The sequence below is a fragment of the Hypomesus transpacificus genome, chromosome 23 (assembly GCF_021917145.1).
Source record: "Hypomesus transpacificus isolate Combined female chromosome 23, fHypTra1, whole genome shotgun sequence".
Taxonomy (NCBI): Eukaryota; Metazoa; Chordata; class Actinopteri; order Osmeriformes; family Osmeridae; genus Hypomesus; species Hypomesus transpacificus.
Genome location: NC_061082.1, coordinates 1,853,140 through 1,878,695, shown reverse-complemented (window position 1 = coordinate 1,878,695; position 25,556 = coordinate 1,853,140). Strand labels below are relative to the sequence as shown.

General features: G+C 42.8%; 1 protein-coding gene across 1 annotated transcript; it reads right to left on the bottom strand.

Annotated features, from left to right (window-relative positions):
• Positions 1 to 620: 620 nt before the first annotated feature.
• Positions 621 to 25,551, bottom strand: calcrla (calcitonin receptor-like a). The gene is made up of 13 exons (XM_047047638.1): positions 25,300 to 25,551; positions 10,554 to 10,661; positions 9,601 to 9,754; positions 8,231 to 8,365; positions 7,488 to 7,600; positions 7,118 to 7,209; positions 6,860 to 6,986; positions 6,386 to 6,539; positions 6,234 to 6,294; positions 5,864 to 5,930; positions 5,205 to 5,423; positions 4,700 to 4,741; positions 621 to 4,496 (listed from the first exon to the last, which is right to left on the bottom strand). The coding sequence occupies exons 2-13, from the start codon at positions 10,611 to 10,613 to the stop codon at positions 4,278 to 4,280; spliced, it is 1,443 nt and encodes a 480-aa protein (XP_046903594.1). The 5' UTR covers positions 10,614 to 10,661; positions 25,300 to 25,551; the 3' UTR covers positions 621 to 4,277.
• Positions 25,552 to 25,556: the final 5 nt, after the last annotated feature.

Below are 25,556 nucleotides of genomic sequence, written 5' to 3'. Positions count from 1 at the left end.
AAGGGTAACATTTCTTGGAGAATTGAGACCTCAACAATAGTAAATATCCAGAACATTGATGTCATAAGGGTTTATTGTCAGCAAAAATATAAATTTCAGTCCTATTTGCAGAGATGGAAAAGTAAACACATCCTTCACTCAATAGAAATACAGATTCATGTCTAAAAAGAGTGACTACACCTTTTCACTCAAGTTAAATAAGTGGGGGCTCTGACATGTACTTATGTAAAAAGTAGCCATTATTACGAAGTGTTTTAGTGTCACGCTGGTAACTGGACTTCACACCATATTAATACCCCCCAAAATATGGCTCATTATGGCCATGGGTGATCAAGAATGTCTCTATTCTTAGTCATGTCGACATCACTAACTCCCTCTGTGTCATCCATAACGTATTTTCTTATCCAAACAATTTGTCAAATAATTGTTTAACCTTTCGAAACATTTTGACCAAACCTTTTTTTCCACACACAACACGACACAAACGTTTGTCCTAATTGTGAAGTAAAGTACTGATACCAGAAAAATCTACTTTAGTACAGTATTTGTATTTCCTTACTTCCCATCTCTGCCTATTTGTATGTATGTAGGTTGAGTAAGTTTTAAAATGGATACCTGTGCAGTGGTTAAATATTTAATAAAAAAAAAGTAGTGGAATATATTCACTTTTATACTTAGTAGTTTTAAACTGCACAGAGATACTGTTATCTTAGATGCCATACTTGTATCAACACATAATACCAAAGAACCTTTTGCTAGTAGTTACCTATATTTGTTTGATCAGATTTCCAAAAGGCCCATATTTAGAGAAACACACAAAAAAAAACATTTTACACAAATACATATTTTCACATTCAGAGAATAAAATGCATACGAATGACATTCATACAGTTGAGTAGTGGTGTGTTGACATCCAAATCACAGTTCAGTTTTAACAAAGACAGACATTATCCTTCCAGAAAGTCACACCTTACAAGGTAGGTCTAGTGAAGGCCTTGTGAAACTGTAACATGCTGATTCCAAGGGTGTTGTAAAGGATATAATGAAGCATAATACATTTGGCACAGCACTAGATACACTTTGCCTTCAGTGTCTTTTTAATGTTTTACAAAGAATGCTTCATAAATGGTTAATGATGATTGCTCCATATCATCTTAGTCAGATATACATCATTTTAAAGTGTGATTATCTGTAACAGAGTGTAGAAAACGGTCTTACTCCAACACAGACAAATGTTGAATCCAGTTGGAACATATGAACTGTCCTGCAGTTGGTGTGTGATGAAATGTAACAAAAGCCAGTGTGAAAAATATGCATTAATTACAGCTTAACACGTTCAAAGGTTGGTACCAACATGTCCTCGTCCCAGCCCACAAATATGCTGCATGTAATAGTCATTTCTTATGTCCTATACATTTGAACAATGGGAGACGATGTTTTGATGTGTTCCTCTACCCACAGCCGCAGCATGTCTAAGTAAACAGATCCCAGTTGAGGTTTCACGCACACTGTAGGACACAGGCTCTATCCCCGTTCATTACAGCGCAGATGCAGAAGAACGGGACTATAAAAGGATCAAACCCTTCGTGCACAGAGAGAAGGATGAACAGCAACTGTCAATCTACCGGTGGAAGCCCCTTGTTAGTGATCTTCAAGCCTCTCGTTAGTGATCTTCTTTCAGGCATACAAGTCGGAAACAACTCCCTTGAAAATATCCCACACACTTTCACACAAGACAGTTGCCTTGTATTTAAAGGTCTCAGAGCACACACCTGAACACTGTGTACACAAAGCTCTCACACCCGGCACCCATTCTGCAACGCACGGTTCACCACATATTTACATAATGAGTGGTCTCCAGCATTTTGGACGGCAACATTAAATAATCACAGAATTTGAATCATTGATTTGGATATCAGAGAAAATAAAGATGTCTAATATATGAGCATTAGATGTCACATAATAAAAAAGGTGTACTGTATGTTGTAGAGTATTGTATCTCTACTCTACTGCCAATACAGGAATGTAATGTACACGGAAAACCATACATAATATCGTAGACATACAGTATGATGGTGCCAAAGCCACACTTGATGTTACAGTAAAGTTACATTCAGATGTAGAGAACAGATATTACACACACTTTGTTGATGTTAATTACTATATACATTCAATTGTGGACACAATTTCAATTAGAAGTCAGAAATACAAATGAATAACATTTCTTTAAAATTAGGAGATAAGCTTCCAAGGTTAATGAAACAATTTAGTGGCAACAGAGAAAGAAACATTATTATGCAGAGCATGTACCTTAAGATATTTGTGATGAACTTGGTTTTTATTTAGGAGTGTTTGCATTGAAAGTTAACTTAAGCAGATCAGAAATCCTGTCAGTTGAAATAATAAGTAGTGTACATCAGCTATTAAGTATTTAGAGCAAATGATCAAGGGTAGATAGATGGGTTTATGATAAACAAGAAACTAATCCATAACAACCAAGTGTGTCACAAAATATACTGTTTTAATAGTTTGTATGTTCAATCCCCATGACTGGAATGTCAAAATAATCAAAAAGAAAATCATATTAAAGAGGCACTTTAAATATGTTCTATGATCCACCAACCCCAAAATGCACCCAAGTAAAAAATGTTAGGGTGTGAAAACCTCTGAATGATTAATGATGATCAAAAAAAAAAACAGGATTTGCTTTGCCTTGTCTTGATTCGTCTAGATTCTCCTCTTTCTTTGCAGATGATCTTGATCACTTCTGAAGCAGAAACGCACAGTAATCTCCCTCCTTTGAGGTTCTGCTAGTGAGCAGGACAAAGCAACCACCTCTCTTCTTATGAACATGAGCGCTCTGACCTTTATGCCTCAGAGACATTTTGCAAAAGACATCACTGCCTCCTTGATCTGCTCATTGTCTTTGTATCATGTTCATTCTAAATCCTCTCAGATGACTGACAACTCCTACTGTATAAATCCCAGAACCCAAATTGATGCAACATTTCTGTGCTAGTGTAAAATAGCTCTAGCAAACACTTTAATACTGTGTGATAACTGTCTGAACATCATTTTCACATGCCAGTGTGAACCAAGGTCAGGTTAAAAAGAGAAAATAAAGTGATCAATTTCTCAAAGCTGTAAACCTGGAATGATGTGTTTACCAATTCAACCAACTCAGTTTTTAGTATAAATAATTTAATGTAGACCAAAGTGCCTCCTTAATATGAAAAATTATTTAATAACTAATGCTTGTTAAGTAGTACTTTTTACTTTTTGAGGACTTGGGAAAACTTCTGCTGAAAAGACATTTCATATGAAATCTCAGTTGAGAAGTATCTTCAAGATTTTACCCAAAAATATGGCATTGAATAACTGTAGAAAAAAAATGTTTTGCGTGTGAAAGTGAATCTTGGGTGCGGTCTAAAGGCTTATCAATATATATATATATATAATATATATAAAGCTTGCTGCTGGAGCTTTAATTTAAGTTATGATGGATGTTTGATTGAACAGTTGTGATGTCACAACAAATGATGTTGATCCAGCCTCACAATTGACAGTAATATATTTTGTTTTTGTAGTACATAATGTAAAGTCATTTTGAAAATTATTTTCAATGTTTTTGTCAAACAAAATAACTATATACAGTATAATATATATATATATATATGTTATTTAACTAAATTGATCTAGAAGTGACCAAGCTAAATACATCTGACGGTGTGACAGTGTTATCTGCATGATAAGTGAATGCTAGCATAAGCATCTAGGTATACACACAGTTGAGTTTGGCACAACATACAAATACTTTTTGGCAAACTTAATCAAGGCTTTCACTGAGAAGGAACTGATATTACAATAACGAGGCAGGTTGAGTAATTCACACCTACCCCCTTTTTTAAAGTTTTGTTCATGTAAAATCTTTTGTGTGTATATGTATATATATATATACACATTTTGAAATATCTTTTATTGTTTGGCTCATATAAGATGAATGACCGGAATATTTACATTTGGCTTGTTGTGAAAAGCTGAAAGTAGCTTCAGACACTGTATACTGCAGACACTGTATACTGCAGACACTGTATACTGCAGACAGTAAATTTAAGAGAGCAGAAAAAGCATGACAAAGTACTCATTTCAAGATAACAACAAAAAGGTAGCTATTGTTTTTCCGTTCAGTGTGTTAAGTACGAGAAGCCAAACGCCACTGTTTACGTTCCTTCTACCGGGGGGGGGGGGGGGGTGGTGTGTCTTCGTGTGAGGAGTCTTTAGGCAAAGGGGTTGTCCGCCTTCAAGATGGAGGAATCCGTGTCGTGGCAGCTTTTACCGTTCAAGTGTTCCGTGTGTCCATCAATGCTGTAGCAGGCCTGCACCTCCGTGATGGACGAGGCTGTGTAGGAGGCAGAGCGCAGGCCTTCAGACTGGGTCAGAGTGCTCCCAAACTGCATGCGGTACTGGTTCCAGTGCCTCCTCAGAACCCCCTGCACCTGTCAACACATTTGAAATCAAATCAAATGTGTTAGCGTAGCCCTTAACGGGTTAGCCCTTAGAGGTTGAAAGGTTAAAATGCAAACATCTAATGAAGGTTTTTATGAGAACTATTGAAAAAGCTTAAATCCCAAAACACTTTTTTTATGCACTTTTACATATCGGGAGAAGGTTAAACCGATAATGTAGGTTCTAATCTTACCTCGCCATTGAAAAAACAAAAAATGGTTGCCACCAACAGCCCCTGATGAAACAAACACAGCAGAATGTCAGTACACACTACAGCACACCCTCATTTCCTAAGTGTTGCACTTATCAAACGGCAATAAGGAGTTGACCTGCTCTTATGAAACATGAAAACATATTTGACAAAAATGCCATTTGCTGCCACGGCAACCTAAATCATTTTGCTGTTGTTTCGTATTTTGTGTAATGGATTCATTGTGTGTGCCAATCTCCTGGGCTCTTGGTGTGACTAGCAGGGGAAAATGAGGTTGTTTGTCCCGTCAAACATCAATTGACTGGTTCCACCCGTATCCGCTGACTCTTGTTGAAATTTCAGTTTGGCGACTATTGATAATCTGCATGGAATAAACTAGTTACACCAGCTATATAATTATTACACGGCAAACAATATGTCTGCAAAAAATGCCCAGGGTGCAGCTGAACCCTGTGAACACGTAGTCCACAGCAGACACAAGACCCACCTGATAGTGCATGAGGATGTGCATGATGTAGTCGTAGATCTCGGAGGAGCCGTGGCCCTCGGGCTTGTAGGGCAGCAGCACGTACTGGATCCCCAGGAGCGGCACCAGGATCAGGGTGGCTCTCACAGCCTTCATGTACAGACTGGATTCTGCCTGGTGGGTCACCTTCAGCTTGGTGATCAGGACGCGCACAATGTTGAGCAGGAAAAACAGATTTACCTGCGAATGGAAGGGGAAGTTATGTTCCTACCAGGATTTAGAAGACACTTTCATGGGGTTCATGTGACTAGGAAATGCAGAATGAGCTACAGTATGCTGCTCCTGCTCGGTGGCCTTCATCGTGCTAGGGAGATGATTACATTTGAAATGACTTCCTCTTGATGAAGAGCTATCGTGCTGAGGAATGAGGAATGTGGACAAAGAAGGTGTAATTGGACGGCGGGGCGGGGGGGGGGGGGGGGGGGGGGGGGGGGGGGGGGGGGGGCAAGCTGTTTCTGAGAAGCGCTCTCGGCATGCCAGGAATACCCAAGAACATCTTTCCTACCAGGCAACTCTTAAGTGGGTCAACACTTCTCAAACTGTCAGAGGGCTACCCTGGAAGAGTGTGTGTGTGTATGTGTGTATATATATATATATATTAAACGTATCAAATTTCTCACCAGGAGAGCAGCACAGATGGGTCCGTGGATGATGTAGAGCAGAGATGTGTTGGAGCTGATCCAGCAGCTAAAAAGACACAACCGGATGAGCCTCTGATGTATGGACTAGCTGACTAGCTAACACCCACAGTATGTTAGGTCAACATTGAGCTAACATGTCAGAAAGTCATTTTTATTCAGAACCGAAAGGAATAAAATGTTTATTTTTTTATTTTTTATGGCATTAGCTCCAAAGGTGTGCCAACATCTTTTCCTAATGCACCAATGAGAGATGCTATGAAAGAATGGGAAATGGTATGTCCCAAAAGGGCTCAATAGGCAACCACTTTTTTGAACATGTTAGAAATGAATCTGAGATTTGGGAACGTACTTGTCATTGTAATAGTAGCTGCGTGCTATAGCGTGTATGGAGGCCGGGATTAGAGGAAAGCCTAGGAAAGAAACATGCTCATTAAAGGCTCAAGACGCTTAAGAAATATTTGGTAATTGAGCTAAAATGAAGAAGAAGACAGGTAAACATACCCCAGCCAAGTAGATAGTACCACATCAAGTGCTGCTTCTCTGCAAACACAGCGACCACGATCAGGGTGTGGAGATAGATCCCCTCGCACAACATCCAGAAGTAGTTGCATCCAAAGAGGTACAGGTGGATAAACTGGGACACTTTACAGCTCGTCTGGAAATACAAAATATGGAAACAGATCATTTTGGACAAACATCAAACTATTGATGAAAACATTTTCTCAACAACACACTATGAGCAATTCAGTCTTGACCATAAGTTCTAGGTAACAAAAATGCAATTACAATTCAAACTTTATTTAGCAGAACCGCAAAAAGGCATTTAAAGAATTCTAAATTGTCAAAGGAACATGCACACCAGTAATGCAACATAAATTAGAATAGAGATTAAATACAAATATATTTTTTGCAGGTCTGGTTGAGCACTACGTGACAATTCTTTACTAAAATATAATATTAATTAAAAGCACTCACTGGATTTCTCTGCACTAACTCTTGGTTGTTCGCCACAACTGTCAACCAAATGATGGTGATGACAGAATTCAGCACAAAGGAAAAGAAAAGGTTTTTGTGCAGAGTAATTCTTTGGCAACTCAAACTCCTACAAAACACAAAAAGGGAGGTTGTCATTGATGTAAATGAAACAATTTGTAAAAATATATTAAACATAAGGCTGTCATTAACATATCAGAAATAAAGATTAGTTCTGTTGCATGGTTAGTTTATACATACTTGAAGTGGAAGAATATTCCCAGAGAAATCAACAGAGAGGTCAAAGACAGGCCATGTCCGATGAGCGCCAAGTAGAACAAATTCATTGCAGTCTGGAAGACAGTGTTGTACATTCAGCTTTAGTTTCGGTAAAACATGAAAATATGCTTAACATTGAGTGAGAGAACCTGTATTTTCTTGTACTTCAGGACTATTCCACAAATTAGAGGCCAATTATGTAGTGCCAACATGGCACTTCAGGTTTTAATTGACTTTCATTAAAGTGGAAAATGGACCGCATGAATACAAATCTATTGTGAAGTATAAAGAATGTAGTATTTGCATGAAGCGTTGTTGTGTTTCCAGTGGTGCGTCTCTGAGAGCAACATACCATTCTGCCCTCGCTAGTGTGCTCGTTGCACCTGGTGTAATTAGTCCATGTTCTGTTGCTCTCAGGATGCAAAAACCAGTTCCCATTGTCTGTGCAGATCTTTGTCACCATTTCTGTAGGAAAACAAAGACAAACGAAAGATTGTGAATGAGACCAAACATTAAACACAAGAAAGCCGTGCAGTTAATGATCAAACCATCCGTTTTGTGTTCATGTACCCCCAGGGGCACCAATCCATCTTTTCCTGCAATAGAAAAACCTTGTGATTTTGATCAAGTAATGTGCCTATGAATCCTCAGGGAATTGGAAAAGACATGGATGAGATCCAGAATGGGGACACCGTGGGGACAGCCAGCCTTCATTTGAAAGAAGAGCAACTCCCTTCGGGAAACCACAAAGGCAGCTAAAGAGCAAATGTTTCTTGACACCAGGATGCCTCAAGAAGCCATTTAGACCTGGATGAAAGCAGGTAGGATTCTGACTGCACTGTGCTCTTCTTGTATGAAGGCCAAAAACACAGCAAACACCCGGGATGTTAATATGAATATTCTTCTCACAGCCCACAAGCCAATGTGCAGGAATGTGGAAACATTTGGTATCCGTATCAGCGGACAAAACAATACTACCATTTTGATAACAGATTAAATGAGGGATTTCCTCAGAACTGGCACAGTGAGTAACATCCAGCTAAGGGTCCGGGGGTCCCCGGGGTCTTACCCGAGAGGGACCCGGGGTCTTCTTACCTGAGGGGTCAAAGTCTTGGAAGTAGTCTGGGCAGTGCTGCTCTGAGGTGTACCCTGCCCTGGTGTCGTCCCAGCACAGCCAGCCGTCCCACGTCCGGTTACACACGGCCTCGGACGCATACGACACGTCAGAGTCTGGAGGCACAATGACAACAGGTCCCCACGGGTTCAGAAGCTCTATGGGATAACATTCATGTTCTATGGGATAACATACATGTTCTAACACCTGCTTCTTATCTAGGCTGTTGGTTCTACGACCATGACAGATTTAAAGTTTGTGACACACACACACAGATGTCTTTAACACTGGTTTGAGTAAGAGGTTATGTACAAAGGTAACTGTTCCTGTATAGCCAGGTATACCAAATACTTTGTTGAAAACAAAACCACTAAGTCAGTGGATAAAAAGCACTTGAATATAAACTATTTGGATGGATAACGACTTGGATAGACCAGTCTCAGATACAAGTGTAAATGAGCCAATAGAACGTCACAAAGTCATCTACTAGGTTATTACTGACCATGCTGTTTCAACATGAAGGATGGATGGAAAACATGCTAAAAGTTTCTAACCCTATTAAAGTGCCCCTTTTAAAGCAATTAGATAAATGTCTCATTCATAGGCTCAACCGCGAGTGATTCTTATCTGTATATAGCAGACTGGCTGCTTGGGGAGATTAATCTTTATGTGTTCAGCCTTTGACTTCCCATCCCCACGTCCCCATTGGTTCAAACTCCCCTATGATTGTTCTGTTCCCTACTTTGGTTTAATTTCGTCTTGGTTTAATTTGGGCGGAGGATATAGCTCAGTGGTTAGAGCACCAGACTGCAGATGCAGTGTTCCCAGCTTCAACTACCCCATACAGAAGGTCGCTTTGGATAAAAACGTCCGCTAAATGCATACATTCAAAACGAATACATTATTCTTTGCCTTGAACAGTATCTGTTTCTGGATGTAAACGTAGAAGCAGCCCTGGTACTTGACGAGTTGTGTTGTCATGACTAATCCTAGCAAGCGTTCAGCCTAGTGACTCACTCTGCTTGACTTCTTACTTCATGAGGCTTATATAACAGGGGGAATTGACCTTCACAATCATCCTTGTGTGTCTGCATCAACCTATCATCAACCTGATTAAAGATCTAGACTATTCACTTAGTAAATGAGGTGCAGCCAAACATACATACATATGTAGTTTTATGCTATATGAACCAGACATTTATGTCTGCAGGTATCAGATGAATATCTGCACAGCTGCACTTGAGATAGATAGCTAGCTAATGTACTAACGAACATAGACAGATGCATTAATGTACTACTGTAAAACATCCTTATTTAAACGGAATGCTATTTTAACAAAGCAACATCCTACCAAGCTTGTTGTGGCTGCTGTCCTTCATGATCTTCTGATAACACTCAAACTGTGCAGTCACTATCTTGTTCCTGGTGACACTGATGTCATGGTAGACGTTCTGTGGATGTTGCTGTTGGGTGTCGTTCACCCCGGGGCTTGCCTCCACATAGACCTGTAATTAAAGGAGCATGGAGAGGGCCTTCCTGTGACTGAGTTTAGCGTGCAGGTTCACAACCCTGCAGCTGCCGTGGCTTCAGGAAGCCTGGAGAGAGGCCTGAAAAGGTTTGTCCTACAAGTTCACTCAAGAGAAAAGGATATTAGTCCAACTAGAGAACCAAAGACTCTGAAAAGACATCCCCCTTCACATCCGATAAATCACGCAGACATTTTTGTGTACTACAAGTATTTGGTGTCGTTCATTAGTCAGGTGTATTGATCACGGCTATTGGTATGCTTAAGAGAGCTGTCGATGCCTAAACTTCATTACAGGCTTTGCTGGTGAGAGCAAAGATATTGCAGTGACATAAGGAATTCAGCCGGGTATAAATCATTAACACGATCAACATTAACATCTTAACAGAATAAGTAAACAGAGCTTAACAATAGAAAACCACTAACCCTTTATAATGGGTGGATGATGGATGTTTAATGCTTTTAAAGGCAGCATGTTTTCAAGAATGAATCTTCAGATTTCCAGAGGAAATCAATAACACTCATGCTCATATATTTCACCTCTCTCCCTCTATACCTCTCTTTCTATTTACCTCTTTCTGATTAAAACAATTGCATTAAGCAGTACTGTTCACTAGCTACAGAAAGCAAATAGTGTGATTTATGTTTACCTGCGTGTCTCCTCTTACCCATTTTCTCAATGACAATTTTTTTTTTCTGACAACAGAAATACAATATATACCTTAGGCATCTGTATGAGATTACAATATACTGTATGTTGTGAGTGTGAGTAACCTTACCTTTCCACCAGTGCACAGCAGGAGAAAGGCGACTGTCCAAAACCACCTGACACAATCCATCTTCTGTCTGGGCAACGTCTGACAGTCCGATATTAACCAGGTAGTAGCCTGTAAAGGAGATGTCAATAGACCAATTATTTGTTTGTAAACAATCGGGATGCGCGCGCACTGTGGCTGCAGAAAACCGGGAAAGGATAGCATTTTAAATGGCAAAAGGACAACACGGATAATACAAATAGTTAGATTTAAAAAGACCAAAAGCGTCGAGGAGGACATGCCTATAGGAGAGAAAGCGATTACCCAATGATCTGTCGCATCAGAACTTTGATTTGGGTCACGAAAGTCTTGAAATTTGAGTGAGAATGTCGCCCGGTACAGACCGCATAGTCGAGCGGCAACCATGTCACGTCATGTCACAAAGTTCATAATTTTACACTTTTACAGTCAATTCTACATTTAAAAGGTCGAGCAGGGCAGCTTTCAAGAGATATGGGAATTCTGCTTTTATAGTCAGCTGGTCCGATTTATTTTTCTGATTTGTTTAAACTGGCAATCTGAGTGAGACTACATCCCAGTTACACTGTTTTGACGTTAGCCTCAGTCAGACTCGCTCACTGGCAGTGTGCACAATGTTGTATTTCACTCCATTCTACACCAGAAACGTCAGGGGGGACTGCCTAATATAGATACGAGTCTGGTGAAGATAGCCAGAATCTCGGATTTCTTTAACCTGTCTGTTTCATTCGTCATTTGCCTGAGAAAGCGACCTCCGTTAGCCAGGCTAGTTTTGCCCGATCACTTGGACAGGCTATTTAAGGGTATCGGGGTCAAGTGACTTTTGTGCATAGACAAGTGAACGTAAATGTATTTGTCCAAAGGCCAAGAGCCTCAAAAAGTTAATATCAAGCCCTGCAATCCAGTGGCCAGAGATATATGATGACCTGAACGACACTCCAAGAGTAATAGAACGGGGATAAGTTCGTCTTTTGCAACCCACATGCGCAGTTGAGCCTGCTTGACAGTTGTGTGACGTAGGGTGATAATTGGTCTATTGAACAGTCGATAAACATAATTTTGTTTCATTAGTAAAACACAAAAACATCAAGCATCCATCTGCTTTTCAGCTTGAAACCGATTAGCTGAAATATGCGCGAACTAGGCGGGCTCTCTGGCCCTTGGTGCTGCTGAGGGCCGATCTTCACCTCCGCTGTTATTCAGAGCGATAGAGCGTGAACACGTCTGTTCTAATCCTGTAGTGTGGACAGCAGAGTTGACTGAAGACCCAGAGGAGACAGAGAGGCAACCAGGCACAGAGAACAAACACCTGGATGCCTTTCTGTCTGTGTGTGTGGTGTGTGTTTGTGTGTGTGTACCTATAGCTTTTGACAAAAAAAGTACTTTTAGTTGGGGACGAGATTAATTTGTGTGAGGGGAAGCAGATCTCAGATGCCCACCGTGTTCAGGGTTTGCAACCTGAGAGATGTGCTGGGTTGGAATATTTCAAAGCAAGTATTGCTAGGCTTGCAGAGCTGGAAAACAGTCCTGCAATGCAGAACAGTGCTGACCACTGAGCAATATGACAGCAATGAAGTAGCTCGGCCAGACCGTACTGAAGAAGAAATGTATCTGCTAATGAGTTGATAACCAGACATGATTCAGAGGAATGCATTAACAATAAGCAGAGTATACAGCGTAGCACTAGGATGAGGAACTTTCCCTGCAGTGGTTTAACAATCCACAGTAGATCCACAGATTTCTGATTGGTCACAATAAAAAATATAGACTTACACTCAAGAATGTTTGTTTGTAGAGTCAATTGTCTGCATTCATGTGGTGAAATCAGACTGTTGCTGGTTGCTGAAACAGCCAAAACCGACAGTTTGAAACAAACAAGCATCTGAGCCATCTCATGTCAGCACTCGGTATGAGGAACTGAGCCGCAGTCATGGCGCACTAGATGGGTGCTTCCATTTTAAATTGTAGTCTAAATACGGCCTTAAGGATTGGATCATTGATATCCTTTAAGTTGCATGTCTAATTCAGTTTCTATAAAATGCAACTGACTCATACGTTATGGTAGATCATTAAATCCTACCAAGAAGAAATAGTATTGTACTTCAGCTAAGAATGGAGCAATTTTGTTAATTGAATAACCATACTTTCAACAAGAAAAGCTGTTAAGTGCATTTTGAAAACATCAAACTGTCAAGTTAAATGGTTATTCAGTCTATGAATATAAGCTGCCATGCTAAAATAGTATCCAGATCAATATTCCAGTTAATCGTAGCACTGACCGATGTTTAGAACAGAGCTGTACTGTAGATCTACATCAGTTGAACCTCCAGACATGGGAGATGACAGAAGAGCCCTATCATAGACCCTAAACCCCAAGCGACTGGCAGCTCGCCTCCTGGAATCTGCTTGGAATTAAAATGCCATTCCACCACAGAGAAAGCTGGGGCAGGGATTGTAAGGCATTATGGACATTTTCAAATTTGAAACAGACAGGGAGAAATCAGCTGTACATTCACACACACACACACCCTTCTCCTCTGAATCTGTCAAGGACGGAGTCTAGCAGTAAGAAAAAGATTATAGAATCAAACATTATTACATAATCTCTCAAACACCCAGGATTGGATCAGTTTCAAACTGTAACTCAGACAGACAGTTTCAATGTCACATTTTTAATTATTGAACGATTAAACGCTTCATATCATAACGTCCTTACAAGCAAAATCCTTCCTTTTCCCAATCTTGAAGACATACAGTTTCTAAATAAAAAATAACACTAACGATAACATCTAGGCTTATATTTTATTTTGAAAACAATAGTATATATAATTCTTTAAATTAAAATGAATCCCACAGGATTTACTAGTTGTAAAAAGACCGCCCTGTCCTCACCCTATCCCCACCCTGTCCAAACCCTGTCTCCACCCTGTCCTCCTTCCAAAGACACATCATGCTCTCATCAATCATGTAGCTGTTTGCTGGCCTTTTTATTTCTGGCGGAAATGACCACAATATCGTATTTCTGGGACACATGCTATAAGACAAATGGAGGAACGCTTATATACACTCTTTACCTTGGAAGTGACCCATGGAGCTGAACTTCCATACTCATTATTAAGAGCTGACAGTAGCTGTATTACCGTCCAGGCTTAATGGAACAATGGATGATGCATGTTACATTTAACAACAACTATTTCTTTAAGTAAAAACTTTTTTAATGGATTTCAAGAGTTATATATAACTCTTGAAATCAATGTATATATATATATATATATATATATATATATATATATATATATACACTGAGCACACCAAACAATGGGGCTCCACCAGGTTCTTCAACACAACCCTTCCCTAACTGAAGACCTCCCTCTGGTTCTGACCAGGGATATTGAGTTTCAGAACACCTTGACTGTCCAGTCACTCAAACATCCCCACCATTGAGAACCCTGTGGGTGGTCCTCTCATTATCTCCAGCAGCTCAGACCAGGGGAGGAACGACATTAGTCATGGACGCTTTGTCGAGGAACCAAGTCACCTTTAAAAACTGAAAGCACCCTTGAGGAAATCCTGGGAAACATGCATAACAGCTGCCCACCTTGGCCAACAGCTTTATCAATTCAGTTGTCTGCATGGTTTTCTGTTGCATGTTGTAAACATCCTCCTGCCCTCACAGGATGTACCCAACCCAACAGACGGTTTCTGCTCTCCCAGTTTGATCTATTGAGATTGCACTTATCGCTGACTTGCACACAGCCACAAGCGGGTTGCAGGAGCACTAATATAAACACCGGCCTCATACGATGTTGGGTGTTCTGGTTGGCTCCTGGGGTCACACAGATAAGAGCTGAGTGTATGAGAACAAACATCCCTGTTAGCATATTATTTAAGTTACTTATCTTCGCTGGAGGAAAACAGTCATTAAGCACCACTTCTTGTGGGCTGAACATATTTTGCAAGAGCTTTGAAAGTTCAATAGGCATGTGGGTGGTACTTTAAGGAGATGGTAAACTGGTTTCTTTGTTTGTTAAGGTCATGATTGCAATCAATAAGGCGACAAAACATTCAACTGTTGGGATATGTCACCTACAGGGCTGTCATGTCCTTCTTTATAAAGGTTTAGATGTGATATACTGTAACTGACATCCTTTATACATGTTCATACTGTAAATATCCGCTCAAAATACATGTTGCAGTCGTGGCAAGAGATTCTGAAGTTCGGGGCACCCCAGTAGTTAGGTTACAGCACGTACAATTAACCCAGAATATAGGATGTGGCTAAGACCATTTCCTGAATGTTTCCCCCGATCTCTCTCCCTGCTTTCCTGTCTTTATCCAACCATCTTATCGATGAACTTCAATAAAAATATAGATATGTTCATATATGCTGCTTGAGGATCGATTCAAATGTGTAATCTCTTGACAGCACTCACATCCTGTCCCTGTAAATCCCCACACGCCCAGTCACACCGATGACAAGATCCACACGCCCAGTCACACCGATGACAAGATCCACACGCCCAGTCACACCGATGACAAGATCCACACGCCCAGTCACACCGATGACAAGATCCACACGCCCAGTCACACCGATGACAAGATCCACACGCCCAGTCACACCGATGACAAGATCCACACGCCCAGTCACACCGATGACAAGATCCACACGCCCAGTCACACCGATGACAAGATCCACACGCCCAGTCACACCGATGACAAGATCCACACGCCCAGTCACACCGATGACAAGATCCACACGCCCAGTCACACCGATGACAAGATCCACACGCCCAGTCACACCGATGACAAGATCCACACGCCCAGTCACACCGATGACAAGATCCACACGCCCAGTCACACCGATGACAAGATCCACACGCCCAGTCACACCGATGACAAGATCCACACGCCCAGTCACACCGATGACAAGATCCACACGCCCAGTCACACCGATGACAAGATCCACACGCCCAGTCACACCGATGACAAGATCCACACGCCCAGTCACACCGATGACAAGATCCACACGCCCAGTCACACCGATGACAAGATCCACACGCCCAGTCACACCGATGACAAGATCCACACGCCCAGTCACACCGATGACAAGATCCACACGCCCAGTCACACCGATGACAAGATCCACACGCCCAGTCACACCGATGACAAGATCCACACGCCCAGTCACACCGATGACAAGATCCACACGCCCAGTCACACCGATGACAAGATCCACACGCCCAGTCACACCGATGACAAGATCCACACGCCCAGTCACACCGATGACAAGATCCACACGCCCAGTCACACCGATGACAAGATCCACACGCCCAGTCACACCGATGACAAGATCCACACGCCCAGTCACACCGATGACAAGATCCACACGCCCAGTCACACCGATGACAAGATCCACACGCCCAGTCACACCGATGACAAGATCCACACGCCCAGTCACACCGATGACAAGATCCACACGCCCAGTCACACCGATGACAAGATCCACACGCCCAGTCACACCGATGACAAGATCCACACGCCCAGTCACACCGATGACAAGATCCACACGCCCAGTCACACCGATGACAAGATCCACACGCCCAGTCACACCGATGACAAGATCCACACGCCCAGTCACACCGATGACAAGATCCACACGCCCAGTCACACCGATGACAAGATCCACACGCCCAGTCACACCGATGACAAGATCCACACGCCCAGTCACACCGATGACAAGATCCACACGCCCAGTCACACCGATGACAAGATCCACACGCCCAGTCACACCGATGACAAGATCCACACGCCCAGTCACACCGATGACAAGATCCACACGCCCAGTCACACCGATGACAAGATCCACACGCCCAGTCACACCGATGACAAGATCCACACGCCCAGTCACACCGATGACAAGATCCACACGCCCAGTCACACCGATGACAAGATCCACACGCCCAGTCACACCGATGACAAGATCCACACGCCCAGTCACACCGATGACAAGATCCACACGCCCAGTCACACCGATGACAAGATCCACACGCCCAGTCACACCGATGACAAGATCCACACGCCCAGTCACACCGATGACAAGATCCACACGCCCAGTCACACCGATGACAAGATCCACACGCCCAGTCACACCGATGACAAGATCCACACGCCCAGTCACACCGATGACAAGATCCACACGCCCAGTCACACCGATGACAAGATCCACACGCCCAGTCACACCGATGACAAGATCCACACGCCCAGTCACACCGATGACAAGATCCACACGCCCAGTCACACCGATGACAAGATCCACACGCCCAGTCACACCGATGACAAGATCCACACGCCCAGTCACACCGATGACAAGATCCACACGCCCAGTCACACCGATGACAAGATCCACACGCCCAGTCACACCGATGACAAGATCCACACGCCCAGTCACACCGATGACAAGATCCACACGCCCAGTCACACCGATGACAAGATCCACACGCCCAGTCACACCGATGACAAGATCCACACGCCCAGTCACACCGATGACAAGATCCACACGCCCAGTCACACCGATGACAAGATCCACACGCCCAGTCACACCGATGACAAGATCCACACGCCCAGTCACACCGATGACAAGATCCACACGCCCAGTCACACCGATGACAAGATCCGGCATTATCAGCTGTCCTGCCTGTCCTGCCTGTTCAGGCTGTCCTGAGTGCAGCAGGCATCATGAGCCTGCAGGCGGAGCGCAGGTGCGTGTGGACGCTGGGCGTTGCGTCAGAGCACACGTGTTAAATCACATTTGCACCATGCTGTATTTAAAACCAGCTAACAAGCATGGTGTTCATGAGAACCAATGGGAGACTGTTCAGTCTTTCTTTATTTTAGAGGGAGGGGGGTTGTTGTGATGTTGCTCTATATTTGATTGTTAACTAGACTCAAGTTAACTCTTTAGTTGATATGTTAATGTTAACTAGACATGTTTGGTTTGCAAATGTTTGGTCGAGGGGAATATGATCTTGTTTGGTGGATTTGTCCAATACCAAGCAAAAAAAACTCCAGAAAAGGCTATTTTTATGTATGTACTATGTTTGACATGCGCATAATCCTCTGAGCTGCTGCAAATGTGGTCTTCAGGATTCTTCACACATTCCCTCTAAACAAAATCCCATCACCAAGCCTGGGACTAAGATCTGTCCTGTCATGGTTTATAACTTTCTCATAGACAAGAGTTGCGTACATCAAGACCCTTTCGAATAATCTCTCCCTGGGGACCGGGGGGGTCAGATGGCTGAGCGGTTAGGGAGTCGGGCTATTAATCACAAGGTTGTTGGTTTGATTCCCGGCCCTGCTAAATGACGTTGTGTCCTTGGGCAAGGCACTTCACCCTACTTGCCTCTGGGAGAATGTCCCTGTACTTACTGTAAGTCGCTTTGGATAAGAGCGTCTGCTAAATGACTAAATGTAAATGAGACCCCTAGGATTCCTGGCCTGAACATCTAAGGCCACTACGTTAGTGAGAGCAGAACGTCAGACTGGATCTCCTGCTGGCTCTGAGAGAGCCTCGGGCACTGGCAGATGTCAAGGCAAACGATAACAAACCCACACAGCTGTTGAGGAGGAGCAGCGGTTTTGCCTGAAAAGACGAAGAACTCAACGTATTCGTCGACGTAACTGTTTACTCAGTTAATCTGAAGGACATTCCTTCCATTAGCATGGCAATGAAGAGGTCTACATCCTGCACACTCTTCCTCTCACCCCAAAACACTAATCCAGATGCCAACTTGTAGCCTCCCACAGCCCTGCATACCTATCTGCCAGCCCTCCCTTCACTTGGCGTGCGAGCCACAGGGTTCTGGTATAGTGACAAGGAGCCAAGACACAGGCTGAGGGATAAACTCGAGGCATCCCTTGTTGTTGATATGGAAACAGTCTTGTTTTCACTAGTTCAGCAAGCTACAAACAACAGGAGGTAAGGGACAAGTTTGCATTCTAAAGGACACATGTCAACCAGGAACAACTCACACAGCATACAGCACAAACGATCTTGTTTTGCTGTATTATTCAAGATGTACAGTTTACGGACACAATCACAAAATAATAACACATAACCTTAAGTACCCACACACATCTGGTACACTTTGTAAAACACTGACAAACATGACACCGGAGTATGAATCACTCCGATGGGCGATAGTAAACTAGAACCCCACTTATAGGAAGGAATGTGTTTTCAAATGGTGTGCAATGGTCGTCTACGCAAAGGTAAAAATACACGGGCAAAAATACCCCCAGAGTAAAAATAAAGTGAACACAAGCAGTTCCCTACACAACTCCTGCAGGAATGGCTTCACTACATCTACAACCTTTCATGTAGCTTTGAAGAATGCTTAGCTATAGGCTTGGAGAGCAGCCGACACGTACCCGTGTTTGCAAAATTTACCCCAATAAATGCAGATAACCCAGGGGAAAGCTAAAGCTAATTCTTTGCACTATACACTACACAAAAAGTGAATTTGATTCAACAAGTCAAGTACATAGGATCCAATCCATTGAAAGAAAATGTGCATTTTTATTATGGCTCGCTTTCCCTATTGTGTTTCCATTGTGATTTGATGGCCAATTTGATATAGTTAAACATAAGACTTAAAATAAAATGGCCTCCCGGTTTGGTCACGTTATTCCCAAAGGTTTTGCTGCCATGGCAAAAGGCTCTGAACACATGGAAGGGTTATTTTTATTGCCATCTGTGCCTGAAGGAATGTCAATGTAGCTTTAAATGGACATGTTTGTATTTCCATAAACATTTCCATCAAACTTTCCAAGATGGACAGATATCCAATGGCTTGTCTGTCAAAAGCAGGTGGCCTATTCCCATTTCCTACTATTATTAGCATGGTTGAACAGCAAGCTAATGCAATTAAAGCAATGTTTACGGTAACGTTTCACTCTGCAAAAAGAATGTGTGAGTATTTTTTCCAAGACCCTTCTCCAGTCTGACAGGAGGGCACAAACCCCCGAGCACCAGGCCGGATGTGAGAAGATCCCCACTGGCCTGGCAGAGACCAGAATAACCCTGGGAGCTGGATCACATCCAAAGATGTTTTAGGACCGACCAAGGAAGCCAACGCACCAACCTCGTGCACACACACAGAGCCCAGATATGACCTCGACAGGCTACTAACATCCTGAGTGAAAGTCTGATCAACCAACACACCTTTTGCATAAAAGAAAAATATTATTTACCACAAGTGGGTAGATATGGCATCATGAAGAATGGAGCTAAACTGCGTAGGACAGGCCTTGTTAAATTGTTGCAGTAATGCATAGCGTAATTAACACCCTGTTGTACAACTCAATTGTTGCATCCACAAATTGTGGGTGGGGAACTACTACAAAACAATATGTCTGATGTTAACTTAATTTACTGTACGTACTCACGTACATGTTACAAGTAGATACCCCATTGATATTTTAGTTAGACTGCTTCTCGTTTCTGCTTGTATGTGTATATATATATATTAGTGCAGGTTTACTAGATGCTGTACTATTTGTGTACTGCCAAAGTACACAAACAGTACAGAAACTGTATAAAGAAAAGACACTTTCTGACTGCAAAAAAATATCTTGGAAAAACAAGCATATTTTGCTTTTGCTGCCCTGAGGAGCCATGGACATTAAACTGGATCCACACACACACACACACACACACACACATTCTAACTCCCTGTCCCTTTCTCTCCAGTCCCTAGCAGATGCCGACTCCCAGCCAGTAAATCAGGAGGCTGTGTAGTCGTCTGACAGTTTGTTTAGCCCGCATAAACACAGAACACCCCTGGAAACCACACAGCCTGCTTCCACCGTCCATCCCCCCTCCCAGGCCCCTCCATCTCAGGCAGGCCCCCCAGGACAGACGTGCAACCCAGTCACGGGGTCAAAGTGCTGCTCATGGACACAACACTGCTATGTCCCCATGTGGAACACTGAGGGCCACATCAGTGAAAACACGTTTCATAATGGATGCGGTGGAAAAAATTGAACGTCCTTGGATTGTCGTCAATGAAACTAAATCCAGAACCGGGTGGGGGGGTGAGAGTGTGATACATATCAGCATCATTGTGCTTCAGTGTAACATGATGACTGAGCTCACCATGCCAATATAAAATGGACAGAAAGATATAATGTAAGCAAGGCTGTTGTTTAGACAGGGCTGGGATTCAATAATGGCCCCTGATGCACTTGAATGCAAATGAATGGTAATAAAAGATGGAGGCAGGATATGAGCTGGTTTCAGGTCCGGGTCTCCAGGCGGGTGAGTCCCTGAAGCCCAGGGTGACAGCAATGCATCCAGGACCCCGAGCACCACCATGAAAGCTTCACAATGCATCTCTGTTCCTGCGCCCAAATGTGAGCAGGGTGATTTATCTGCAGAGGCCCAGAAGCAGTATCGTCATCTGATAGAGAGTGTCTGTCCTGGGGAGTGAAGAAACCTGGCTCCAGCTTTTAACCTGGAAGTGGACCTGTCTGTTCAGTAAGCCTGTTTGGAAGATGTCAACTGAGATAGGAGGCTGACATTCAGAGGCAGAGTGAGTATCATCATCAAGAATGGATTCCGGGCAAACATTTAAAGATAACCTGCAAACAGAAACTACACTAGGGTTGTATATCCCAGTCTGTGTTCTTTTAAAGAAAGAACAGACCATGTCTCTCCCTACTACTGGACTGTGGAACAACATACTGCATGACTACTTATTTTTGGTTTTATCATATTCAAAGAAATACAACAACACAGATTCTGAAGCTAGACAACATGGTTGTTAAGATGGCAAAGAGTCAAGATAGTTTAGCATAAAGCTGAGGCATGGATTTGCTTTGCATTGTAGCAGAGAGCCAACAGACAAAGCTTGGTACCATCCACACCTTTCTCCTACCCCCGAAAAGGGGGAAGGGTCCTTCCCCCTTTGTCCTTATCTCCCAGAAGATGCTTCAAAGCCCTGACCCAGCATGGGGTCAGGAACAGAGACCACATGGTCACACAGTATCAGACAATGGAGTATAAGGGAGAACTTTCTTTCGTGGATTTACAAACATATTTCTCAAGGACTACATGCCTCATGGACACTAATTCAATGACAGTAGTCGATGTGTTATAATGTGTGTTTTCTCATTTACCTAGAACGTGTTTAATTGATGTTTGATTATAACTCCCCTTCAGATATAGTTAAATCAGTCAATCTTGATATCAAAATAATTGTATCATACTAACAAAACCAGTTATGAACGTTGTATTGCTCTCTATTCTGAAGTTTAAGCATTTCATGGACATTTGAGATAATGGAATTTAAACTATCAGCCACTTCACACCTCTGGGCAGATCTCAAGACGACGCCGAGGTGGAAGTAACTGACCAATGAGAGAGGTCACCTTCACACGGATGACCCCCTGTTCTTTGGAGTATAAAATCGCCAAACGTACAATCACCCCCGCTTGTTCGTAGGATTAACTTGGGGTGAACGCGTCACTCTCTAACCTTTACCTCATAACCTGCATATTCACTTTGCGCCCGGAACTTTGACGAGAGATTCCGTTTCCTATTCGTTGGATATAACGAACCATTGACTCCGTTCTTCAAACCGACAAAAGTAACTGCGATTTGCAATATTTCTTACTTGTGACATATTGGCATGTTGTGATTGAATTGTCGATGTTTGATTGTATTTTACAAATGATTTAACTTGACCATCGTTAGGTCAGTTGCTATTGATCGTCCATTGTTACTATAGAAGCCTCTTCCTCTGTACCTCTTCCTCACTCTCTCTCCCCTCCCCCTCCACACGCGCTCTACGCAGCCATTGTGTAGTGCGCTCTCATTAGAATTTAGGCCTACTGTACTGCTTTAGCCCAACTAACCCATACCTTATCTGGTATGTGTTCACTATAATTACATTCTCTTAAATAAATCATTGTGTATAATACTCGCGTATCTCTCACGTTATATGATCTGCTCTACTTTCATAGAATTCCCTACTTAAGATTAGACTGATTATTACGAGTGCTATTATTCAATATTATTAAACAAGGTTTCCTCTGTCCCTTTCACGAATCAGAGGTGGTGCCCCCAAGAACTACTATACTTTATTATAAACTAAGTATTGCTAATCTTAACCGTGCAAACCACACTACAGCATCAACAAGTTGCCTATAGCAAGGAGAGTTTGCAGCAGAAACATGAGCATGGCCACGCTGGGGGTTCACCTCGCTGACTACTCTGAATGCCACAGCTGGGCTGTATGTGGTGCCATGGAGACAGCAGGGAGCAGGAAAGCTATATCACCTAGGCGAGGGATGAACCATTACTACACTGACATTTAACAAGCCTTTTTTGACTTGGCCAGCGCCTCAACTCCTGCTCAAGGCTTAGATCAACTGCTTTACGCTTGAACATCAAGGCTTCCCATGCACAACTTTGATCATTTTATTAAACTAGGCCTCAGAGTAAATTTGTGGGCGAAAAGATTTTAGCCACAAATTCTCACAGACTTGTTAGATACTTCAGGCGGCTGACATCTCATGTGATATTTAAAGTCCAAACAGATATCCAATATCTCTGGGCAATAACATGAAAGGCCAGTTTAAAGTGCTCTAACATGAATCACAAACAATCTATAATATACCTTGATGTCCAATCCCCATTCTTATCAGTTTGAGCTCATATAGTAACTGTGAGGTCTAATTTAATACATATTTGCCGAGCACAAGACGGACACAACTCATGGTTGGTTTAAAAAGATCCTCAATGGTGTCTGGACAGGACAGAGTTCATGCCTCTTCATCTAACCCAACAAAAGGATTTCACATCATGTTGAGCAAATCATTACCACACCAAGCACTTTCTCTTGTGAGTGTGTGGATGTTAATTCTGTATAAATGATCAGGCTTCGTTTCTGAGAGCCCATGTATCAAAACAGCGAATGCCCAATGCTGAGTTTCAGATGACAGGGAAAAAGGTGAATTTTGTGTCAGGGAATGCACTTAAAAAGCCTTTAATATTTCTGCAGAAAAAAAAAATCATTTTCTTTGGGTAATGTGTCTTGGCAAACCTGAGCTCTCTTTACAGCACTGGTCTTAGGAGAGTCTGTTCTCCAGCAGACTGGTCTTAGGTGAGTCTGTTCTCCAGCAGACTGGTCTTAGGTGAGTCTGTTCTCCAGCAGACTGGTCTTGGGTGAGTCTGTTCTCCAGCAGACTGGTCTTAGGTGAGTCTGTTCTCCAGCAGACTGGTCTTAGGTGAGTCTGTTCTCCAGCAGACTGGTCTTGGGAGAGTCTGTTCTCCAGCAGACTGGTCTTAGGTGAGTCTGTTCTCCAGCAGACTGGTCTTAGGTGAGTCTGTTCTCCAGCAGACTGGTCTTGGGAGAGTCTGTTCTCCAACAGACTGGTCTTGGGAGAGTCTGTTCTCCAGCAGACTGGTCTTAGGTGAGTCTGTTCTCCAGCAGACTGGTCTTAGGTGAGTCTGTTCTCCAGCAGACTGGTCTTAGGTGAGTCTGTTCTCCAGCAGACTGGTCTTGGGAGAGTCTGTTCTCCAGCAGACTGGTCTTAGGTGAGTCTGTTCTCCAGCAGACTGGTCTTAGGTGAGTCTGTTCTCCAGCAGACTGGTCTTGGGAGAGTCTGTTCTCCAGCAGACTGGTCTTGGGAGAGTCTGTTCTCCAGCAGACTGGTCTTAGGTGAGTCTGTTCTCCAGCAGACTGGTCTTAGGTGAGTCTGTTCTCCAGCAGACTGGTCTTAGGTGAGTCTGTTCCCTAGCAGACAGTAACGTCTCCAGTTTACTCATCATATTTGCCAAACGTGAACATCATATTGTTCCTTTTGCCGCTTGGCCAAAATGTCTCGTTGTGTCCAGTCTGAACATCTTACATAACTGTGCAGATGATTTAACTACTGGAAGATGGCACTGGTGCCAAGTAGTCAGTGTTGGGTTGGGTTTACCCACTCTGACAGACTTAAATACTGAGATGGTGTCAGGGAAACTCTGGTGCTAAATAGGACTGCAAAGGGCTTTGATCATCCTCCTCCAGCCAACAGTATATTTATAAATGGTCTGTGTACTATTATTTCAGAAATATTGGGTTGACACCAAGATGATACCATGGATGTATCTATTAACTATTGTGACAAATAGCAAAAAGGGAACACAGTTTATCCTAACATGTATGCACCTGTAGAGCACTGATGTGGTCTGTATTGGAAGAGTAGTTCATGTACCTACTTTACGCATTCGCGGATCTCTCTTATTTTAACATTAGAAAATGACATGGCTGTCATACTTCTGTTGGGTAGGCTATCACTGGTGCACATGAGCGAAGCCTTGGTGCAGAACGCATTTTATTTGTCATGTACTTGCGTCCTTAACTCGTTGTCCAAACCTCCCTGATTCAAAAACGTGCATCAAAACGATCAGCCATTATGTGCATTACAATCTTTGGATTTGGGTTTTTGCCAATAAATCACTGCTTTATTGTTTTTAAACAGTACAAATTAACAAATAGTATCAATCAGTATTGGCCCTGCATTGAAATACATTAGGAATTCCAAAGCTCATAGAGATTCTAATACAATTCGACATATGCTACTCTTCCTAACTGCAATATGGACTTATCAACAGGACCACTGTTAAAGATCTTGGGCTCAAATGCATTTGAACAAGATAGGTCTTCATAAAATGTGTTCTTACCGGAAGATTCGATGCAATATGTAGGCGGCTCACACTGGCAAGTCGACGAGGCAAAGCAATCCAAATGTAAGGGTTTTATTCCCAAACTCTGACGTTCGCAGTGAAGCTACTGCAACGAGCTTCAACGCTCAATGAGTGTTGTGGGACTGGAGCAGAGAGCTTCTACTGGAGCCGCGGACAGGTTGTAAGCAAACCATTACTTCCTGTTACATCACACACAACAGCTGAGCAGTTACCGTACTTCAGGGATGTTTATG